At 39.7% G+C, this 21,009-nt stretch overlaps 1 protein-coding gene across 6 annotated transcripts in view; it reads right to left on the bottom strand.

Moving 5' to 3' along the window:
• AP1B1 (adaptor related protein complex 1 subunit beta 1) overlaps positions 1 to 21,009 on the bottom strand; it is a 1,110,789-nt gene that overhangs the window by 709,288 nt on the left and 380,492 nt on the right. For all 6 annotated transcript variants that reach the window (XM_044068431.1, XM_044068429.1, XM_044068433.1 and 3 more), the window contains one exon: positions 11,957 to 12,055. In XM_044068431.1, the coding sequence (XP_043924366.1) occupies positions 11,957 to 12,055 (99 nt within the window). The remainder of the gene's footprint in view (positions 1 to 11,956; positions 12,056 to 21,009) is intronic.

The raw sequence follows: 21,009 nt of genomic DNA, 5'->3' as shown, positions 1-21,009 counted from the left end.
TTCACGTAAATGTGACCCGATTGAGTGCAGCTGCACTTTGCTTGGATGAACAGGTGTTCCTTGATCTGTTATCTGAAGTCAGAGTACTTTTGGACATCTTGGGTCGAGAGAGGAATGGAGTGCCATAGTTTAAGTGCTAGGATGGAGAATGCATGTTCAGTGCAACAGACTTTACTTTTTGAAGTCAGTAGGGTGAGCTAAGATTGAGAGATATCCCTGAGATTATAGGTCAGAGGTTTGGTGAAAAGTTTATGAGTGACGAGGGACAGTGTCTCAGGAGAAAAGGCTTAGTGAATTAGTGATACTAGTAGGAGGTTGACTCTCAAATGTATTGAGAGCCATTTAGCTTTGCAGAGACTTGGGCAGTGGTGTTCATTATTAGGAGAGTTTGTAATGAACTAGCAGATTTTACTGAAGATGGTTTGTAAGGTGGTGGCATTTTTCTTTGTGGATCCAGCTGTAATGGGAAGTCCACATTCGAGATGAGACAAGAGTATGCCTTTGCCTATGGCAGCTTTGGCTGGCTTAGACAGAAGACGCGATAGCTTATTTGCCCAGAACACTAATGTGTTGATCTTTTTTGAGTAGTTGAAAGTTAAGAGATTGGTCTAACCATATATCAAGGTATATGAAGGAGATAGTAGGTTCTGCTGTGGTATTGTTAACACCTTTAATATTAAGGAAGATGGGTGCTTTAGTTCTTTTTTAGTTGAATCCAAATAGCACTGCTTTTGTTTTTGAGAGACTGAGTGTACGTTTCTAGTCTATTAGCCACTGGTTGAGGGGTTGGAGGTCATCTTGGAGCTGTGTTTGTATAACAGAGTGAGATATGGCTGACCTATACATAACCTTGTCATGCATAAAGAATTAGAAGTATCTGAGGATGGGAGACAAAGATGGCCGCCTTTCTGTAGACACTGTACATCTACAGCTCTCCAGTTACTCGCAAGAATAAGTAACCCTGAGGATATACTACAAGTCTTTTTGCATTAATTACCGGATATAACTATTCTACTACAACCAAACTACGACTGAGAATCAAAAGAACGAAGGAAAAACTAATTAATTTCACAGGATTAAAGCTGATTGTCTGCCTGACTCTGAATAGAGCTATAAACAAAGGATCTATCTGATTTCTGTTTCAAGATGTCAAAACTGGACAAAAATATGGACACAACAACAACTAAAACTAAATTATCAACGCTGATGTCACCAGAGAAAGACTCTACATTTAAAAGACAGAAAACTGTAAAACCACAAGATCTTTTAAAAACAGGAGGAACAAACCAACCGGATCAGCTAGCTAACATGGAGGACATTAAAACAGTACTGTTACCCATACAAGAATCTTTAAATGCACTTTCAAACCAGATATTTGCTTTTAATGCCACATGCAGTCAAATTCTCGACAGAATAGATAAATCTGAGGCTAGAATATCCGATAATGAGGACAGAATAACATTTCTTACAAAAAAAACAGATACTCATGACCTGGACATTCAAACTATGCAGACCAAGATCCTGGATTTAGAGGCAAGATCCAGAAGAAACAACATAATTATTAGAGGAATCCCGGAAAATATTCAATATAATGATCTAATGCCTACCATTACACAGATACTGGAAATATTGTTCGAGGACTCGGGTATGGCTAAGCAAATAGTCATAGAAAGAGCACACAGAGCTCTCAGGGAATCACAAGCATCAAATATTCCTAGACCGGTTTATGTCAAAATTCTGAATTACCAGGATGTAAATAAAATAATTCTAACTATGAAAAGAAAGGAGGTTTTGTAATGTGGCAAAATAACAGAGTTTCTATGGGTCAAGATCTACCACTGCAAATCAGACAAGCCAGACAAGCATTAGCCCCTTACTGCAAATTTCTTATTGATAAAAATATAAAATTCCAGATGAAGTATCCAAGTACATTAATCTTTACATTTAATGGAGCCAAATATTCTGTTTCTACAAAAAGGAAGCAAAACTCACCTTTTGAAGACTTTTAAATCCTTCCAACTTCAGAAGCTTAACTGGAACATTCAGTCTGTGTACAGCAATACAGATTCTGGGATTCCATGTCTGCTATACCTCAAGGCTTCAAAATCCTTTGTTTGCTTCTTTTTCTCACCAGGCCCCCTGTTTAATCATTAACCAGTATTTTCTTACAGGTCCAGCTAAATCCAAAGATTTCATGAACTCCTGCAGCCTTGATGAACTGTGTCGTCTGTGAGTCAACAGGAAGTCCTAGAAATGCTCCAGAGGGTCAGCTTTTGTTGTGGCACTTCTGGAAGTCTGTCCACATGATGGGTCCCCTTTGAGAACTCGAAATCAAGATTTTTATACCAGGAAGTAGCCAGAGCTCTGTGGAGCCAGGGAAGCTTTTAGAATTGCAAAACGAGGCTCCTGGACTATTTTAGAGAGGTTTGACTTTTATTTTGTATAAAGAAATGTCAGCTTATTCAGGTAAGGATTTAAACTGGGCTGTAACATATGGTTAAATAGAGTAATTTAACTACAATGTTAGAAACAATATAAAGTTACTACAGTTATTCTATTTTGGTTCTAGATAGTGTGCCTGAAGATAGAAATGCAGTTATAATTATATACTATTGATATTTTTGCTTTTCTGCCTTTGAAATGACTGTTATATTGTTTATGTTACTCCAAAAAAAAAAAAAAAAAAAAAAAAAACTTTCTCCTTATTAATGCTATGATAATCTAGATGTGTTAACATGTATAATTCACTCTCCTATTCCTAAGGGAATGGAAGGATATATATTTTATGTGGTTCTAGAGATTCTGTGCATTATGTTAGCTATTTATTTCTTACAGTATTAATACATTAATGGTGAAAAAAAAAATGTTACTGATGTTGTTTTTATCAATGCTGCTGTTAACATGTTATACTTACCTAGGCAAAGTTAGATAAGACAGTTAGTTATTCTAGGATAATATAACCAATTATTTAATTAATAATGTATGTAAATCATTAGAGGGTAGAATAAGAAATTGGTATGTAAGACATAACAGTGTGTTAACTAACTAATATGTTCAAGAGCTGTAGATAGGTACTAGTGTTTAATGGGGAATGTGTAGGTTAGTTTTGTAGGGTTAGTTGTAGTTATCATAGGTTTTGTATATCTTGTTAGGGTGTTATTATATAATAGTCATTTAGGATTGATGTATACCAATAGAAGTCTAAACAGTGTTAAAACCTATGTTTGTCCTGGTCCAGGAGAATAGTGGATAGGCACTGGTTAGGGATGGGGCATTTAGTTTGCTTCCAGATATTTCAAAATCTGATATTATACCGGAATCTAGTATCGTTTTTCAAATTCAACATATACACTAACATTTTAAAAGTATTTTTATGTGGATAATAGACTCATGGAATGTTAAAGGTTTCCAGAATCTGAAAAAGGAAACTATTTTTTCATTTACTTCTTCAGTCAAAAGCACCATTTATATTGTTACAAGAAACCCACTTGGCTAATGATCAATGGACTGCCATTAAAAATAAAAAATGGATCAGGGAGGTAATAGCTTCGGAAGGGACAACTAATAGTGCAGGTGTAGCAATAATCATCAAAACTCAGTTCCAAGAGAGAATTTTAGACTTTAAAATGGATAAAGAAGGAAGATGGTGCTATGTAATTTTTATAACAAAATTTTACGATAAACCGGTGATTCTTCTTAATATATATGCCCCATGTACCAATCAGCAAACCTTCATAACATCACTTTACTTTATTTTAAACCAATATAACAATTATTATATAATAATAGGAGGTGACTGGAATACATACCAAGACCCTAAACTAGATAAAACAAGTCCCCATAGATCTTATAATAATCAGGCAGTGATAGCACTGCAGGAACTTAAAGCAGATTTTAAACTTTATGATCCATTTAAATGTAATAAGGACCAAATGAATCCAAATAACTTCACATTTTATTCAAGCTGTCATAAAATGTGGTCCAGGATCGATTTCTTTTTAATATCAGATACACTAATGTGTTTTGATCCCTATATATACATACAAGCTCGTTATTTGTCGGATCACTCCAGGATCACATTAACCTTTAAGAAAGATACTTGTCATAAATTGCATGTTAGGGGTTATAATTGGACATTAAATCCATATCTATTGCATAAAGAGGATGTATTAAAAGAAGCTCAGGAGTTTTTTAATCAATTATTAAATAATCTTTTAGAACACCGACATCCATCAGACATAGAATGGGCAACTATCAAAGCGCAAATTAGAGGAATGTTTATCCAAAAGCTACTTTCTACAAGAAATTACAAGTGAAAGATATGCATGACTTGGAATCAAAAATTAAATTATTAGATCAGGAATTAATTAGAAATTATAGTAAACAAACCGAAACGGAATTATTAAATTGTCAAAAGAAACTTTTTTTATTACAAAACAGTAAATTATCATTCCATGAACAGAAAATGCTGGTAAAATACGCTAATCACATACAGACCCGTCAAAAGCACTAGCACGTATTATTAATCAATCAAGTCACCTTCCCAAATCCCTGAAATATACTTCAACAATAAAACATACACCAATACGGAAGATATCATAAAGGTTTTGAACTAATATTTTCAGAACTATATGGTGAACAACAGGATGTAAATCCAAATAAGAATAATAATGATTTTCTTCAGAAAATTATATTTCCAAAGATTAATGATGAGCTTCATATGAACCTGATTAAACCTATTTCTTCAGAGGAAATAACTGATGTTATCAAGAAATTGAAGCCATACAAAGCTCCGGGACCGGATGGTTTGACTACAGAATTTTATAAAACTTTTAGTGATATTCTGGGGAAATACTGTCAGTGGTCTTTAACTATATTATTAACAATAAAATTACTGACCCACACTTTAATGCATCGAAAACTATTCTCATACCGAAAGAAAATACTGATCGACAAAACCCGGATAATTATAGACCCATCTCACTTTTAAACATAGATATGAAAATTATGACATCGATTTTGGCTAACAGGTTGAAAATGGTAATTAACCCTATAATATCTGATGAACAAGCGGTTTTATAAATAGCAGACAAACTATAGATAATACATTAACACTGCATACAATGATTTCTCATGCCACCCATAAAACCATAATCTTTACGCACTTATAATTGATGCACAAAAAGCATTTGACAGAGTGAACTTAGAATATTTATTTGACATTTTAACATGTTTTAACATACCACAAGAATTCACTTCAACTTTAAAAAATTATATACCAATCCTTATACAAATCTAGTCATTAACAGGAATCTTTCAAAAGAATTCAAATTAAAAATGGTACCCGTCAAGGCTGTCCTTTATCTCCTTGTTATTCAATTTGTATTTGGAACCTCTATTTTGCACATTAAACAAAATATCTATCATAATGCTCCAAGGATCTATGGTACGAAGATCACAATGGCTGCTTTTGCAGATGATTTGAGTATTTATTGCACAACACCTGTTTTGGATACTAATAAAATATTAAAGGCAGTAGAAGAATTTGCGAAAATTTCCAATTATAAATTAAATTTAAAAAACTAAGATATTCCCATTAAAGACACCTACACCTTTTCACTATTACCATTAGTAGGGCAGGTAAAATCAGAAGAAAAATAAAATACTTAGGAGTGGTTTTCTCAACAGACAACAGAGATTTTATCTCAATAATGTTAAGGTTATTTGGGAGCAGATAGTATCTGACTTGAAAAGATGGGATAATCTGAAATTACCAATAATGGCGAAGACTTCAATTATTAAAATGAATATACTTCCTAGATTACTATATATTTTTAGAGCGTCACAAGTCCAAATCTCCAAAAAATTCTTCAAACAGCTTCATACAGAACTAGCTAGATTTCTATGGGAACCTAGAAAAGTTAGGATATCGTATGATAAATTGATGGCTCCAAAAATAGGGAGGGTTGGATCTACCTAATTTCGAAACATATTATTTAATAATAAACACCAATAGACTTTTAAGAATAATTAACTTTGATGGATGTAACTCGAAATGGGTTCCCAAATGGCTGGTTCTTAATCATAAACATGTCAAGGAATTGGATATTAACTGCAAGGCATTACCTTTTTTAAACAAAAATACTCTTAAAGGGTACTTCGTGTTGGAACATATCAAAACATATATAGTTTCAGTACAAAATCTTTTAACTCATTAAATCTTTTGCAAAGTATGATAATTCTTCAACCATTTCACAAAAATCCAAATCTGAAAATTGGTAACCAGCTGATAGACCTTAAGAAATTCCCACTTATAATTAATTTAACCCTACTTGATTTATATCCTTTTTAGGTATCCCGATTCACAATATTTTAGAAGAGTTGAATCTCCCAAATCGTATCTAATTATAATAAGACAATTAAAAGACCTATCAATAAGTTACCTTAGTAAAGGGAATGACATAATTAAAGAAGAAGATTTAAACATGTGTCTGAACTTATGGCAAACCCTTACACAGGAATGTAAATATATAACTGCAGCATATGGTTTGATTAAAGAAATAAAATATAATAATCAAATATTAATTTCCAAATACTGGAGAGAGAAATTGTTGACAATTGAAGAAAGTAAAATACTAAAAGCAATTCACTTAACCATAAAATCTGTGTCCCTTCAGAAGCTATTATTTACCCAATTGATGATATTTAATAACGCGACATTATGCTGCCTCACTCTACACAAATTTAACTCAAAGAACTCACCAAAATGCCCATATTGTATAGATCAAACAGCCGACCTCCTACATATGTTTTGGAGTTGTAAATGTATTTTCAAACTCTGGAATTCCTTGAAACTTCAACTACAAAAATGGGATATCAACATTCCACACTCTCCTGGGAATTTACGATTTTGCATATTCCACCACCCAACTTGGAAAGAACCCAAAGAATTATACTAGTCAATATTTTTTGTTGATGAAGTTATATATAGCTTCCAATTGGTTGAACCCTTTACAGGCATCATGGCAAAATTTCAAGATAGTAGCCACCAAACATATTCTAGCACATAAATTTCTAATTAGTGATTATAAGAAAAATGTAAACAATACAAAAATATGGGAACAAATCTTTAACATTGTATTAGCTTAAACTTCCATTCCACTATTCTCTGGGAAAAACTGAATAACTGTTGAATTTTATTGAGATAAGTCTTATATGGTTACTAGTTCTTTTTTCTTCATTATTTTTTTTTTTAGAAGTGTATAGGTATGTATAATGATTCTATGTAACTGTTGGAAGCATTCATGTACATATTGTAAGTAGTTGGTAGTACTGTATTAGTTGTTTGGAAAAAATAAAATAAAGAATTATTATTGAAAAAAAAAAAAAAAGAAGTATCTGAGGATGCTCAGATGGCAACAAATACAAAAAGGAGATGTAGGCAAAATGCTGAAAGCTAGTAACCACAATAAAATCTTGCCTAGGACACCACGATGGAAACCCGCAGTCCAAGTAACACAGTTTATTAGTAGAAATAACACAAAATAACGCTAACAATCCACAATGCGTTTTCGATCAACAATCTTCTTCAGCAAAAACTGAAACACCGAATAATGCTTCACTCCTGATTAAATACCCTGCCCTGTTCTGTCCAATTACAGAAATTGCTAATTAGTTTAAAAACATCAACTAATTTAAAGTACCAGTATGAAAAAAAATTTTGTTTTTAACTTAACACACTGTATTTTAGTCAAATAGTTTTAAAATAAATAATTGTTTACATAGTTAGAATATGAAATGACTTGAACATATTCTGATTAAAAAACATGTATAGTGTTATAAAATTTCACATTAAAACCACTTTGTTGTTTAAAAACCTTTTTAAACTGATTTCTTCCAAGTTATATATATTGAATGGGATAAATGGTGACATCTGGTGGCTTTGTGATGTAAGTACAAGAGCTTTATAATTTTGCAGATCTAAGTTTTAGTACTGGCTTTATAGACAAATAATCATTCAAACCTGGAAATTTATTGGAATCCAGTACTATCTGCCAGTATAACTCTTTATATTCAAGTTTATCTTCCCATAATCCACCCCTAATATCCCTAGGTAAAGAGTCTAGCACAAAAAAGAAAATTCTGCTTGTGGGCAAGAAACTTGATGTCTAAACAATGCATTTTTCACATTTTGTTTTTTAACTTCATATAGGTGTTCGTAAATGCGACATCTTAGTTTCCTTTCTGTTTTTCCCACATAAAACGAGGTACAGAAATTACAGGTTGCAAGATATACAACACCATTGCTGTTGCAGTTAAATGTACCTCTGCTAGTGAGTGTTCTATTCCTAGCTTCCAAAAAAATCTCCCTTTTGTTGTTAATCCTGGGGCATTGGGAACAAAACCCACATTTGTATGTCCCCACACCCCGGGTGCCAGTTTTCTTGTCTTTAGGGCCTCCAAATTCAAACATTTGTTTGAAATTGGTGTCCCTCCGATAAATACATTTTTGTAGTCTTTGATTTTTGAAAGGTAAATCTGAAATTTGAACAAATCTTGACCATTCCTTAGATATAACTTGCCTAATAGGCCCTGAATCCCCCGTATAATCAAGTATATACGCTGTATCTAAAGAAGTGGTTTCTTTGGAGCCCAAATCGTTGGTTGTACTAGAGATGTTCTGTCCTAGAATAGGGGCAAATCTTTTGTGCCTTTCTTGGACCACTTCGAGTAAGGCCTCATCAAGTAGTGGTCTTGGATAACCCCTATCCATTAACATGTTGCAAACATTGTTACTTTCACTTGAAAATTCTGAGTCGTCTGAGGTCATTCGACTAACCCTAACAAGTTGTCCCTTCACTATGTTTTTCTTTTGAAAATAAGGGTGAGAACTTTGGTAGTGAAGGTATGAATTTGAAAAGGTTTTCTTGCGATGTATACCTGAGGAAAATCCTGTAGCCTGCTTTTTAAGTATAATGTCCAAGTACACACATTGTTCCACATTTGCCTCAAATGTGAAATCCAAAAGTTGGTGGTGTCTTTCAAATAATCCAAAATTCATGGAATTTTTCCATTGTGTCTGTCCAAAATATACATATGTCGTCCAGGAATCTCTTGTACAAACACCAGCATTGGGTGTATGGACTGTTCAAAATGTATAGTTTTCCCACCTTTTCAAAACTATGTTGGCATATGTAGGGGCACATTTGGCACCCATGGCAACACCTTTCTTTTGTTTAAAAATTCCCTTGGAAGTACATGTAGTTGTTTTTAAGATAGTTTCCATGAATAAAAGACAATTTGTAAAATCAAGGTGTGACAAAGTGCCTTGGTCCAAAATCTCTTCTTCCAACCATAAAAGGCCTGTCTCGTGTGGGATGGAACCAAATAAATCCACTATGTCTAGGGTAATAAAAATAAGGTCAGGTGAAAATAATTCTGTTTTAACACTCCTTAGAAAGTCCCAAGAATCCTTAAGGACCGTGTCTCCAGTGTATGACAAGACCTTCAGTTTGTCATCTACAAATTTGGCTAGTGGTGTAGTGGTAGACCCCTCAGCCGAAACTATTAACCTAAGTGGTGGATCTGTGGGATTCTTGTGAACCTTTGGTATTCCAAATACCGTCGGGATCCGAGGGTGTTGATTAAATAGAAAGTTGTGTTGGTCCTTACTGATGGAACCTTCCAACAGTAAGTCATCCAACATTATATGTATTTTGCTTTTAGCTATGTTCACCTCATTGATCGATGCTCAGATGGCAGTTTGTTGATAAATATGGAAAACACCAGAAGGGCTAAAGTGAAATGTTGGGGACTTATTTCATAACAGGAGCTGTTTCAGAGGTGGTGGTGGTCCCTAATTTCTTCTTAAAGGATCTACTGGTGAGGAAGTCTACAAACCAAGGTTTCGCACCACTAATGTCTATTTCAGTTAATTTGTCAAACAGTAAGCTATGGTTAATTAGATCAAAGGCTTTTGTGAGATCAACAAAGACTGCTCCTGTCAGATTGCCTTTGTCCATATTGGATAGGATGCCATCTGTGAGGGAGTAGAGAGCTGTTATGGTGCTGCATCTAGACCACAATTAATATTACTTCTTGAATAGAAGATGGTATTGATGTAAATAAGTGGTAATTTAGTTGCAGATAATTTTTCTGGTATTTTACATAAAGTGACAAGTACTGAGACAGTGTGGAGTTGTGAAGCAGTAGCTGGCTTAGACAGTTTTGGACTAGGAGTGACTATTGCGGTTTTCCATCCTGAGGCATAATCCGATTAGTTAAGTACAGATTTTGTATGTGAATGAGAGGGTGGGAGATGAAGTCTTACAAAGCTGAATGAGCCAAGGAGCGAAGTTATGTGAACCCGGGGAAGAAACTATTTGCACTTGGTCCAACTGTGTCTCAATCTCTTTGGTTCTAATCTTTCTGAAGTAGAATGGAGGAATGTAAAGGGGGAGAAGAGGGCGTCTGGAGGTAGTACATTTGTGTTGTGTGGTAGGTTGCTGAACTCAAACAGGAAGTCAATGCAAGAGAATTTGTATGTGGTGATGTTAGAGGGATTAAGGGGAGTGGAGTTGTGTAGCATTTTTTGACCAGTCAACAGGTAATTTCTCTACAGAATCTTTTAGGTTTGCCATAAAGTGAGATTTGTTTGTTTTAGTACAGGTTGTTTGTGTATCCGCAGATGGATTGTTCTGGTAAGGGTGTGCAGTGAGGTATTTGGCTTGGGAATCTATGGAGTAGTTGCATTTCCAATTGTGCCATACTTCATCATGTAATTTGAGGAGATGTGTCAGTTCATTAGATACCCAGTGTTTTTATGAGGTCGAAGTAGCCCTTGTACTAAACAACGGAAGGAATTTGCAAGTGTAGTAGGGTATTGGTAAGGTTGTTAGCTGCTTCACTGGGGGGGGGGTCTTTTATGGCAGCTGAGTGAGACCAATCAGGGGTGGCAAGGTGGTATTTAAAGTTAGTGATATTCTAAATGGTTTTGTGCCTGAAGGTGCCAAGTCTGGGTTTATATTTTAATGTTAGATTATGTACTGAGAAAGTTATGGGACAGTGATCACTGAAGGAGGATGCATGTACTGTGAGGTTAGACATCACTGCAGGATTACTAGTTTTTACAAGATCTAGTACGGCATGTCTACTGGATTGATGGTTTGGTCTAATGGCTTCAGAGTTGATTTGGATAAGACTTAAGATGAACAGCTGTTTTGACATGTCTTTTGGTCACAAGTAATTAAGGTAATTAAAGCTGAAGTGTCCAAGAATGATTAGGTTTCAATTTTTGGGCGATCTGCCATACATTTGTTGCATGAAAGTATAGAATGTTGGTAGTGAGGCTTGTGGAGATAGGTATGCACTGGCTATAACAAGGAGTTTTTGGCTGTTTGTTAGACATTTTAAAAGGATCCAGTCAGGACACAATAGTGAGTTGTCATTAGCTTGTGCTATGACTGTGAGGTTAAGGTTGTCTTTGAAGAGAATTAACCCTCCTCCTCCTCCTCACCAGTCTTTTTGCCTGGTCTGCAATCTTGTAGAAATAGTTTATGAGGTGATGCAGATAGGTGCCTAACTTAAGGCAATGTTTTTTTTTTTCCAGAAAGGGTGGCATATCCTTAAAAAAATTCACAAGAGAAAGCAGTACATTGCAGTTTAGCAGAAATACTGGAGAGAGCAAGAGTAATTTCAAAGACAGATGCACTGGGGCAAATGAATCAGCAGTGGTGTGTAGTTAGTATGTTTGTGCAGTGATAACACAACACTCCCTTCTCCTTTATAAAGATTGGCTACAAATGCCAATGTCAGTGACAGTGATGACATCCTCTGGGAACAATGGGGATACAAATACAATTTATGCATCAAGTCTGTGATAACATTTCTGTCAAATGACTCAAAGGAAAGAAAAAAATGGTGCTCTTCAGCCTGATTAGAAAGACTAAAAACCTACCTGTGTTGCCAAGCTTAACACTTGCTGCACCAGTTCTTGAGTTTCTGTGGGTTTCTTAAGGAAAAGTTTCACAATAGCAGTTAGCAGCTGCAGCTGCACCTGGAAAAGAAAAAAAAAAGTTACTTACACCTCAATTATTTCTAGGAAGAAATGACCATGCATCTTCAGCCATACATTTTGCTATGAAGAATACAGCAGTGTTTACCTATGCAAAACAGCTGAGAATTCAGACTTCCATAGTGCAAACACCAACACATCTACATCATATTCTATAAACAGTTATTGACTGTTTACTCATCTCCAAGCAAAGGAACAAAATAAATTATCCAAGAGTAGAGACAGAAATGTCAGAAAGACTACTGAAGCAACGATACAGTCGGTTCCGTAATTATAGCAAACTGCTGAGAAACAGATCCAGTCACTAGATCCTTGCACAAAAGACAAAAGGACATTGAAAAAGAAGTTATGTACTTACCATAACGTTCCATCTGAGTAGTTATACTTAATTTTTCTGCAACCTGTGGGTATTCGGATCCATATCGAATCCGAGCCGGCAACTTATTTTCTAGCATCTGCTCCGAGCTCAAAGCTCCTCCCCCTACCCATAATACACCACCATTTGCTATCTTCTCTCAGATCGAGTTTGCTGCAAATATACACTTTAGCAGCTCAACTAAATAAACCTAACATGTTTATCCACATGAAAAGGTCAGGGGGACGGAGGGTGGGAAGGTTGTAGAAAAATTAAGTATAACTACTCAGACGGAACGTTATGGCAACTACATAACTTCTTTATCTGAAGTAGTTAACTTCATTTTATCTGCAACCTGTGGGACAGAGTCCCCAGCTACTCAACAAATCCTGGGAGGCCCTCATCAAAAGATATTCCTGAGCACCGCAGAGCTAAAGGATGCTCTCCCTCTGGAAATCAGATCTAATTTGCAATGGGAGATGAAATTATGGGAATTTGCCCAAGTTACTGCTGCACAAATGTCATCCAAAGGAACCTTAGACCAAAAGGCAGCGGAAGTCACCATGGACCTGGACGAGTGCAGACCAGGAGGAGATAAACCCTTGGCTTTGTAAATATGTAAAATGCAAAGAGTGATCCATCTGGCTACAGAAACTTTGGAAATGGCCTTTCCCAAACAAAGTTTAGAAAATGAGACAAAATAATTAATCAGACTTATGGAAGGGTTGTGTTCTACGAAAGTAGAAACAAAGTTGTCTATGAACATCTGACAAATGAAGTTTATATTTACCTTTGTTCTGAAAATCTGGAAAGAAAACAGGTACACATTTGTTGACCGGATGGACGTAGGTCCATTTTCAGTGGAGGCCCAGGGAGAAAAGCTCCACAGTTAAAATAAACAGACAGTAGTTACATTGGATTACATAGCGATTAGCAATTTAACATAGCAATTAATTACAAACATATTTACAGATGAAGAACATAGTACATCAGTAGACAACTAGAATCTTTATCTGCGAAGTACATAACAGACATCAACAAATGTTACAATAAGAAGTTCCTGCTGTATAATAAGTATTAGGTTTATGAGCATCTGAGCTTGCTATAATTAAGGTAGTTAGTGGGGTGGAAAGAAAGGTAGTGGTTAGACGGGGTGGGTGACAGAGTGAGAGCTGCAAGGACATAGCCAGCATGTTTTTAGGTGTGCTTTTAGTAAAGTTTTGAAGTGAGTGCATGATGGTACGGAGGTAAGTGTGAGTTCCATAATTTGGCTATTGCGCAAGAGAATAGTGCTTCACCAGCAGAGTTATTGGCTTTAGTGATCTGCAAGTGATTTTTGTTGCTGGATCTTAGTGGTCTGGTGGTGCAATAGGGTTGGAGTAGATTCTGGAGGGATGAGACATTTAGTGGATGGTTTACTAGTTTGTGGGCGAGTGAGAGTTGATACCACTGAAGGAAGTGAGGGAGTTCAAGCCAGCCCAGTTTAGCAAGTGAGAGACTGTGGTGACTACGGTAGGATGCCCCTGTGGCGAATTTGGCGATTTTGTTGTAGCAGGTCTCTAGCTTGTTTAGATTGCATTGCCTTAGGTTGGTATACATTGGAAAGGCATAAAGTAGGGTGGAGATAAGGTGGGAATTTGCTATTGAAATCTTTGCTGCTTTGGTGAGAAGTTGCTTATTTCTGTATAATGCTCCTAGTTTTTTGTGGACTTTTTATGGTCATGGATATGTGAATGTCAAATTTTAGTTTATTGTCCATTTCCACTCCTAGCAATTTGGTGTGTTCAGTTGAGTATATAGTGGTGCTGTCTTTTGCTGTGATGTTAAAGTGAGAGTTGTTTTGAGTATGTTTGGTGGGTTGGAAGAGGAGTAGTTTAGTTTTGTTTGGGTTGAGTATTAATTGGGCATCGGATGACCAAGTTTCAACAGAGGAAAAGGCTTCCTGTGTGACTTTTTGCAGTTTGGCTAGGGACTGGGCTGAGCAGATGATGGTTGAGTCATCTGCATATTGTATGAATGTGCCATGTTTGGTGGCAGAGGCTAGATTATTGGTGAAAACAGAGAAGAGTAGGGGTCCATGGATGGATCCTTGGGGAACCCCTATGGAGACAGGTAGTTGGGGAAATGTGTCATTCTGCCATACAATGGATTATTGGCGGTCAGATAGGTGACTCTGAAACCAGTTGGTGACTGAGAGAAGGATAGGTTATTGAGGACAGAGATGAGTTGTTTGTGTGGGACCATGTCAAATGCTTTAGATAGGTCTAGGAAAGTAGCAGAGGAGAGATAGCCATTGTTTTTATGCTGAAGGATAGTGTTAGTAAAGGAGAGTAAGACAGTGATGGTGCTATGGTTTGGTCGGAAACCATGCTGAGTATTGAAAAGGAGGTTGTTAGTAAGGAGGTACTCTGAGACCTGAGAGTGTATGCATCTCTCTAGTATTTTTGAGAGTGGAGAGAGAACAGCTATGGGGCGATAATTGGTTAGTTCTGTGGAGGGACCGCCTTTGTGGAGGGGAATTATATGTGATACTTTCCACAGTGTGGCAACATAACTTTGACAGAGATCGGTTAATCAAGATGGACACTGGGTAGGCCAGAGCATCAGCTGCGATTTGTAGGTATTCACTTGGGAGGTTGTCTGCTGCTAATTTGGTGGGCTTAAGTTTAGTTAAGAGTTTTTTTATGTTGGAGGTAGGTACAGGAGAAAAAGATAAGGCAGTGGGGAGATTACTAGTTGAAGGTGTGGGTTGGAGGGGAAAGGGGGTTGTGTTGTTTAGCTAGTGATAGTATGGTTTGTGTGAAGTGTGTGTTGAATGAGGTAGCAATATTTTCGGGGGAGTGAGGGATGTTAGGAGGAGGGGTACTGATTTTTACCTGGGTGGTGGATGGAGTTTATGGAGGACCAGAATTGTTTGGGGCTGTGTTGGGAGGAGTCTAGGGCAGACTGGTAGTATTGGAATTTGTCCTGTTTTATTAGCTTTTTGACTCTATTGCGTAGTTCTAGGAATTTCTGTCTAGTTGAGGGGGTTTTGGTTTTGCACCAGTGCTCCCAGGCTTTATCCCTGTTTTTCATTTCTAACCTAGTGGTTTTCTGTAGCCATGGGGAGGGTTGTGCTTTGGTTCTGGAAAGTCTTATGGGGGCATGGTAATTAAGGATGCTCAGGAAGGTAGTATTAAAAAATTCAACTGCGTCATCATGACTGAGGTACCTTAGAGGATGCCAGTTACATTATTTGAGGGATGAGATGAATGTGAGTGGGTTAAACTTTAGTTTTTTTCGTATTTGACAGTAGATGACAGGTTTAGCTTGGTATAGGTATTTTTTGAGTAGGAATGTTGGGGAGTGATCACTGAGGCTATCTGATAAGTAGCCTGTTATATATGACTGGGGGCTCTTACTGACTAGTATCCAATCCAGGGTAGTATGCTTGCTGGAGTTTTTATTTATCCTGGCTGGCAAATGGACTAGTTGGGTGAAGCCATGAAGGTTTACATGATGGGTTGAGATGGTTGCCAGAACAGGATTGCCAATCAATACTGAAATCACCTAAAATGATAGTTTCTTGGGGGAGATGGTGGGTAGACCAGCTGAGGAGGTTTTCTAGTGGAGGGATGTTTTGGCTAGGTGGGAAGTAGTATTAATTGTTTGGTTTATGTTTGATTGGGATGCCACTTTGGGTAGAAAAGAAGGATTTGTATGGAGAGAGACCCTGTCCTTATGGAAGACCAAACAAGGAGGCATGGCAGACGAAGCCTGAAGCTCAGAGACCCTCCTAGCTGACGTAATAGCCACTAAGAAGGCTGTCTTCCAAGATAAAAACTTTAAATCCACTGATGCTGCAGGTTCAAAAGGAGGAGTTACTAATGACTGAAGAACCAAGGTGAGGTCCTAAGGAGGAACTGAATCTTTGATGGGAGGATGCAAAAGAAAAGTGCCTTTTAGAAAGGCTTTACACAGCCTAGAAGAGGCCAGGGCAATCTCATTTTCACCGACATGAAAATTAGAAATGGCTGCCAGCTGTACTTTCACCGTGGAGGAACTAGCTCCTTGCTGAAATATACTAGTCAAGAAATCCAACACCGCTGAACAGGGGCTGTAAAAGGATCCAGGTTTCTCTGAGAGGCCCACATAGAGAAACGTCTCCATTTACTGCGATAAGCTTTCCTAGTCGAATCTTTAAGAGAAGCCACTAGTATAGATTTAACAGGAGATGAAAGACCGGGAGTCATGGCAATCAAGGGAAGTGAAGCAGCCAAGTGGTCAGCTTGAGACTGTTCAAATTGGGAGGGTAGGCACCCGAAGGATGAGAGATTGAGAAATTAGATCCAAGCAGGGATCCAGAATCCACGGAGGTGCTAGCAGATAAGACCAAAGGAAGGGAAACCAAACTTGACGAGGCCAGAATGGGGCAATGAGGATCACTTTGCACCCCAGTTGGCAAGCTTTCTGAAGAAACTTCGGAATGAGTGGTAATGATGGGTAAGCATACATAACCTGGGGGGGGCCAAATATGGACTAGAGTGCCTCTGGGGGCATCCCCTGGTGAGGGAAACAGAGCAAAGAATTTGCTGCACTTCGCGTTTATTAGGAGATGCGAAGAGATTGCAGCAAGGCTGTCCCCATGCAAGGAATATCTCCTCCGCTACTGACTGTTTCAGAGACCACTCATACGGCATCAAAACAGCCTAACTCAATCTGTCTGCTAAAATGTTGGAACATCCCAGGATGTGTGTTGCAATCAGAAACCGACTGGTGGAAATAGCCCACTCCCACACTCTCATGGTCTTGCGAAACAGAGGGTAAGATCTAGTTCTCCCCTGCTTGTTGATATACCAGAAAACCGAGATGTTGTCTGACCGAACTGCAATCGTACCCAGAGGAAGGACAGTGTGGAAGGCTTTCAGTGATAAAGGCACTGCCCTCATCTCCACAACATTTATGTGCAACTTGGTCTCTATCTGGGACCACGTGCCTTTGACCGTTCTTCACAGACAGTGTCACCCCCCCCCCCACCCGAGTTGGGAGGCATCCATGGTCACTGTGGCTTGGGCTGGAGACTACACGAAAAAGCGCCCCGCTGCAACGTCCGGTGAATGAAGCCACCAAAGGAGAGACGGATCCTTATCAGAAAATTCATGGACAGGTCTAGCCAAGACCATTGGACAGCTAGGGTCCATTGAAGGACCCGCATGTAAAGACGTGCACAGGGGAGAATAGAGATCGTGGCAGCCATGGAGCCCAGGCCCCGGAGAACATTGCCCGCCTTTGGAAATTTGAGGTCCACGATTAGAGTGATGTGGTACCTGAGGTTTAAGATCCTGTCTGGCGTTAAGAAGACTTTTAGTTGCAAAGTGTCTAGCCATGCCCCGATAAAATCTAAAACTTGTACTGGTTGCAAAAGGGATTTGTGAACACTGACTGTAATCCCCAGCCGATCTGCCAAGAGAAGAAAATAGTATCGGGCCAGACAAAGAAGATGCTTGGTGGATGTAGCGAAGAGCCAGTTGTCGAGGTAAGGAAATACCTGAATTCCCTGAAGCCTCAGTGAACTGCTACTACTACCATTACTTTGGTAAACACCCTGGGGGCTGTGGTGAGACCAAAGGGTAGAGCTCTGAACTGGAAGTGACTGGCTCCCAGCCTGAAATGAAGAAACCCCCTGGAGCTTCTGTGGATCTTGATATGGTAGTAAGCAACCCGGAGGTCTAACAAGCACATCCAGTCACACTCTCGGAGATAAGGTAGAATGGACTGTAGGGTGACCATCCAGAACTTTTGTTTGTCGACAGACAGGTTCAAGGTTGACAGGTCTAAAATGGGCCTGAGATCCCCTATCTTTTCTGGCACTAAAAAGAACCTGGAGTAAACGCCTAATCCGGACTGGTCAAGGGGGACCGGTTCGATGCCTCATTTGTTAAGCAGCTTTGAAACCTCTAGAGCTGCAGCCTCCCTGTGAGCGGGTGGGACATCCAAGAGGTGTCTTGTTGCACTTGGCAGGGCAACAAATGGGACAGTGTAGCCTCTGGATATTATTTGTAGCACCCAACAATCTGCAGTTATGGACTACCATGCTGCTGGGTGGCAAGAACAATCTCCCCCCGACTGCCTCCAGAGTAGGACAGTTGGGCAACCCCCTCAGGGCTGCTGCATGGGCCCGTCAGAAAAAAATTCCCTAGACCTGAAATTCCTGGGACCCTCTCTACCTCTGGGTCAGCGTCGATCCTGCCCCCCCCCCCTCTGCCTCTGGAGGATGAGTTGCCCTGAAACTCCAGGGAAAACAGACTTCCGGAACCATATCTTCTTTTGCCCTCTTTGGTTACTAGAAAAGGACCGCTGAGGGTTAGAGAAGCGGATCCCTACAGCAGACAAAGTCTTCCAGTCTTTTTCACTCTGGACAAGAGTGTCGCGCACTGTCTTCCCGAAAAGGGAGGAACCATCATAGGGAGCATTAGTAAATGATGCCTTGAAAGGGTCCGCAAACTGATCAGCACACAGATGGAAAAGGTCACTGACGAATAAACGCGCTTCCCAAACTTATCCACCGACCTGGACTCCTGTCCGGAGGGTGGACTGAGGAACCGTCTTGCACCAGTTCCTACTTGGAGGCTGCTGCGACCACCATAGCTTCAATGGGGGCTCCTTTAGACCAAGGTTGTCTGTCCGTTGAAGGAGAAAGAATCTTGTCAGGGAGTTTGGGGATCGGCTCTATGGTGTCAGGCTCCTTCCATGCTCGTGTGGTGATAAGGTCCACTGGCGGGGACAACCAGGAAGTAGATGGGCCTGTGCCAAAAGCCTCCAGGAACACAGACTCATCCGTAGAAGGTTTTGGGGCTGACCAATCTCCCTTCTGGCAGAGGATCTCCATGATGTCTCCAAAGGAGACATCCTTGGGAGGTGACCTGGGGGAACCTTCTCCTTCATCTAAATCTGTGTCTGTAGTGAGGGACTCACGGGAGTGCAAGTGCCTCCTTTTGCACTTACACTTATGGGGGCCTTCTTCAGTGGGACTCTCTGAAGAGGACTTGTGAGCCGCAGGGGATTCCGCAAGGGGAATAACCTGGGGCTCCTCTGGCACGGGCTGTCCCTGAGACAGGATGAAGGGAGTTGTCGCCAAATCCAGTGGAGTCTGGGTGGAATCCGAGGAGATGGGCTGAGGCCTCTCCACCACTTCAAATGCCAAAGGAGAGTGCACTTCCTTGGCACCCAGCAAGGAAGAAGCTCTCCCTGGGTCCGAAGTGGGGATCGGAGCTGAAGCAAGGGTAGCCTGAGCTCCAAGGGAACAGTTCAGATCTGAAAATGTCGGAGCCGAAGATGGATACATTCCCTCGGGCCCGACTCCCTGTCCATGGCTCAGAGAGTCGCTCAGATCTGACCTAGCCGGATCCGAGGAAGTCAAGATAACAGCCGGAGTCGAGGTTGGAGGAACCGTCGGTGTTGAGCAACCAGCTCCAAAGAGTCTCGGATCCAAAAACCCCGAACCAGCCGCAAGGATCGGGGAAGGAGAAATGGGACAGAAGAAAGGCATGGAGGTCTCCCCTCCAGAAGGAGATGGGCCTGGCAAGACTCCCATCTGTATTTGGGTCTGAATGAATGTCCGCATCATCCTGTCCATGTCCAAGTCCGATAGGCTCAGAGTCTATTGCGAAGAGGCGACAGACTCGGATCTGGTTGGTCTACAAAGCAAGGGTTAGGAAGGCCTCGTATCTGTAGACTCCATCGGCTCCGGTGATAAACAAGGTGAGCGGAGCCTAGGAGAAGCTGGCCTGAGAGCCTTTGATGGTGGACTAGGGAAGGGTTTCCTATCCGGAGACCTCTTGCGAGGCCCATCCCTCTTCCTCTCTGTCTTCCTTTCATCTTTCTCTATCCTTTTCTTTTTCGTTCTCTTTTTTCTCCCCCACACCAGCTCGAGTGGGAGTTTGAGTGCCTGAGTGGGTGGTTTGGAGGGCGTACGAGAGACCGAGGCTGTGGCAGAATCCAGCATGGAGAAGACCCTTGGCAACCAATTTGGCCTTCCTATTCCTGAGGGCCCTCGGGTTAAAGCCTGCACAAATTGTACAATGGATCAATAAATGAGAGACTCCCAAACAGATTACACACAGAGTGTGACCATCAGCCGGTGAGAGCTTATGGCCACACACTGTACATTTTTTAAAGACCGACTTAGGCTGATCAGACATAGCCCAAAACTAACCACCACTCCCTAAAGAGAAAGCACAACACACTAGCACACACTGAAGGGAAGTGGGCCCAGAAACTACTCTTAATAAAACAACTTTTTTTTTTTTTTTAAACTAGAACCGACGAACAGCGTACACTAAAAAGGGGGTTGAGAGGGAAAACTAATGACCACTTTCACACAGAAAAGAAGAAATAAATACACTTACAATCCCTAAAGCACAGAGCAAGGGAGACCACGATGCTCACTATGGCACGGCAAACGAGATCTGAGGGAAGATAGGAGATGGTGGTGTATTTATGGGTAGGGAGAGGGGCACAGAGCAGATGCTAGAAAATAAGTTGCCGGCTCGCATCTGATATGGATCCGAATACCTAGAGGTTTAAGACAAAATGAAGTTAA

This window comes from Protopterus annectens, chromosome 4.part0 (assembly GCF_019279795.1).
Source record: "Protopterus annectens isolate FY-2018-M chromosome 4.part0, PAN1.0, whole genome shotgun sequence".
Taxonomy (NCBI): domain Eukaryota; kingdom Metazoa; phylum Chordata; order Ceratodontiformes; family Protopteridae; genus Protopterus; species Protopterus annectens.
Note: the sequence above shows the minus strand (reverse complement) of the source record. Positions and strands in the feature narration are given on the sequence as shown.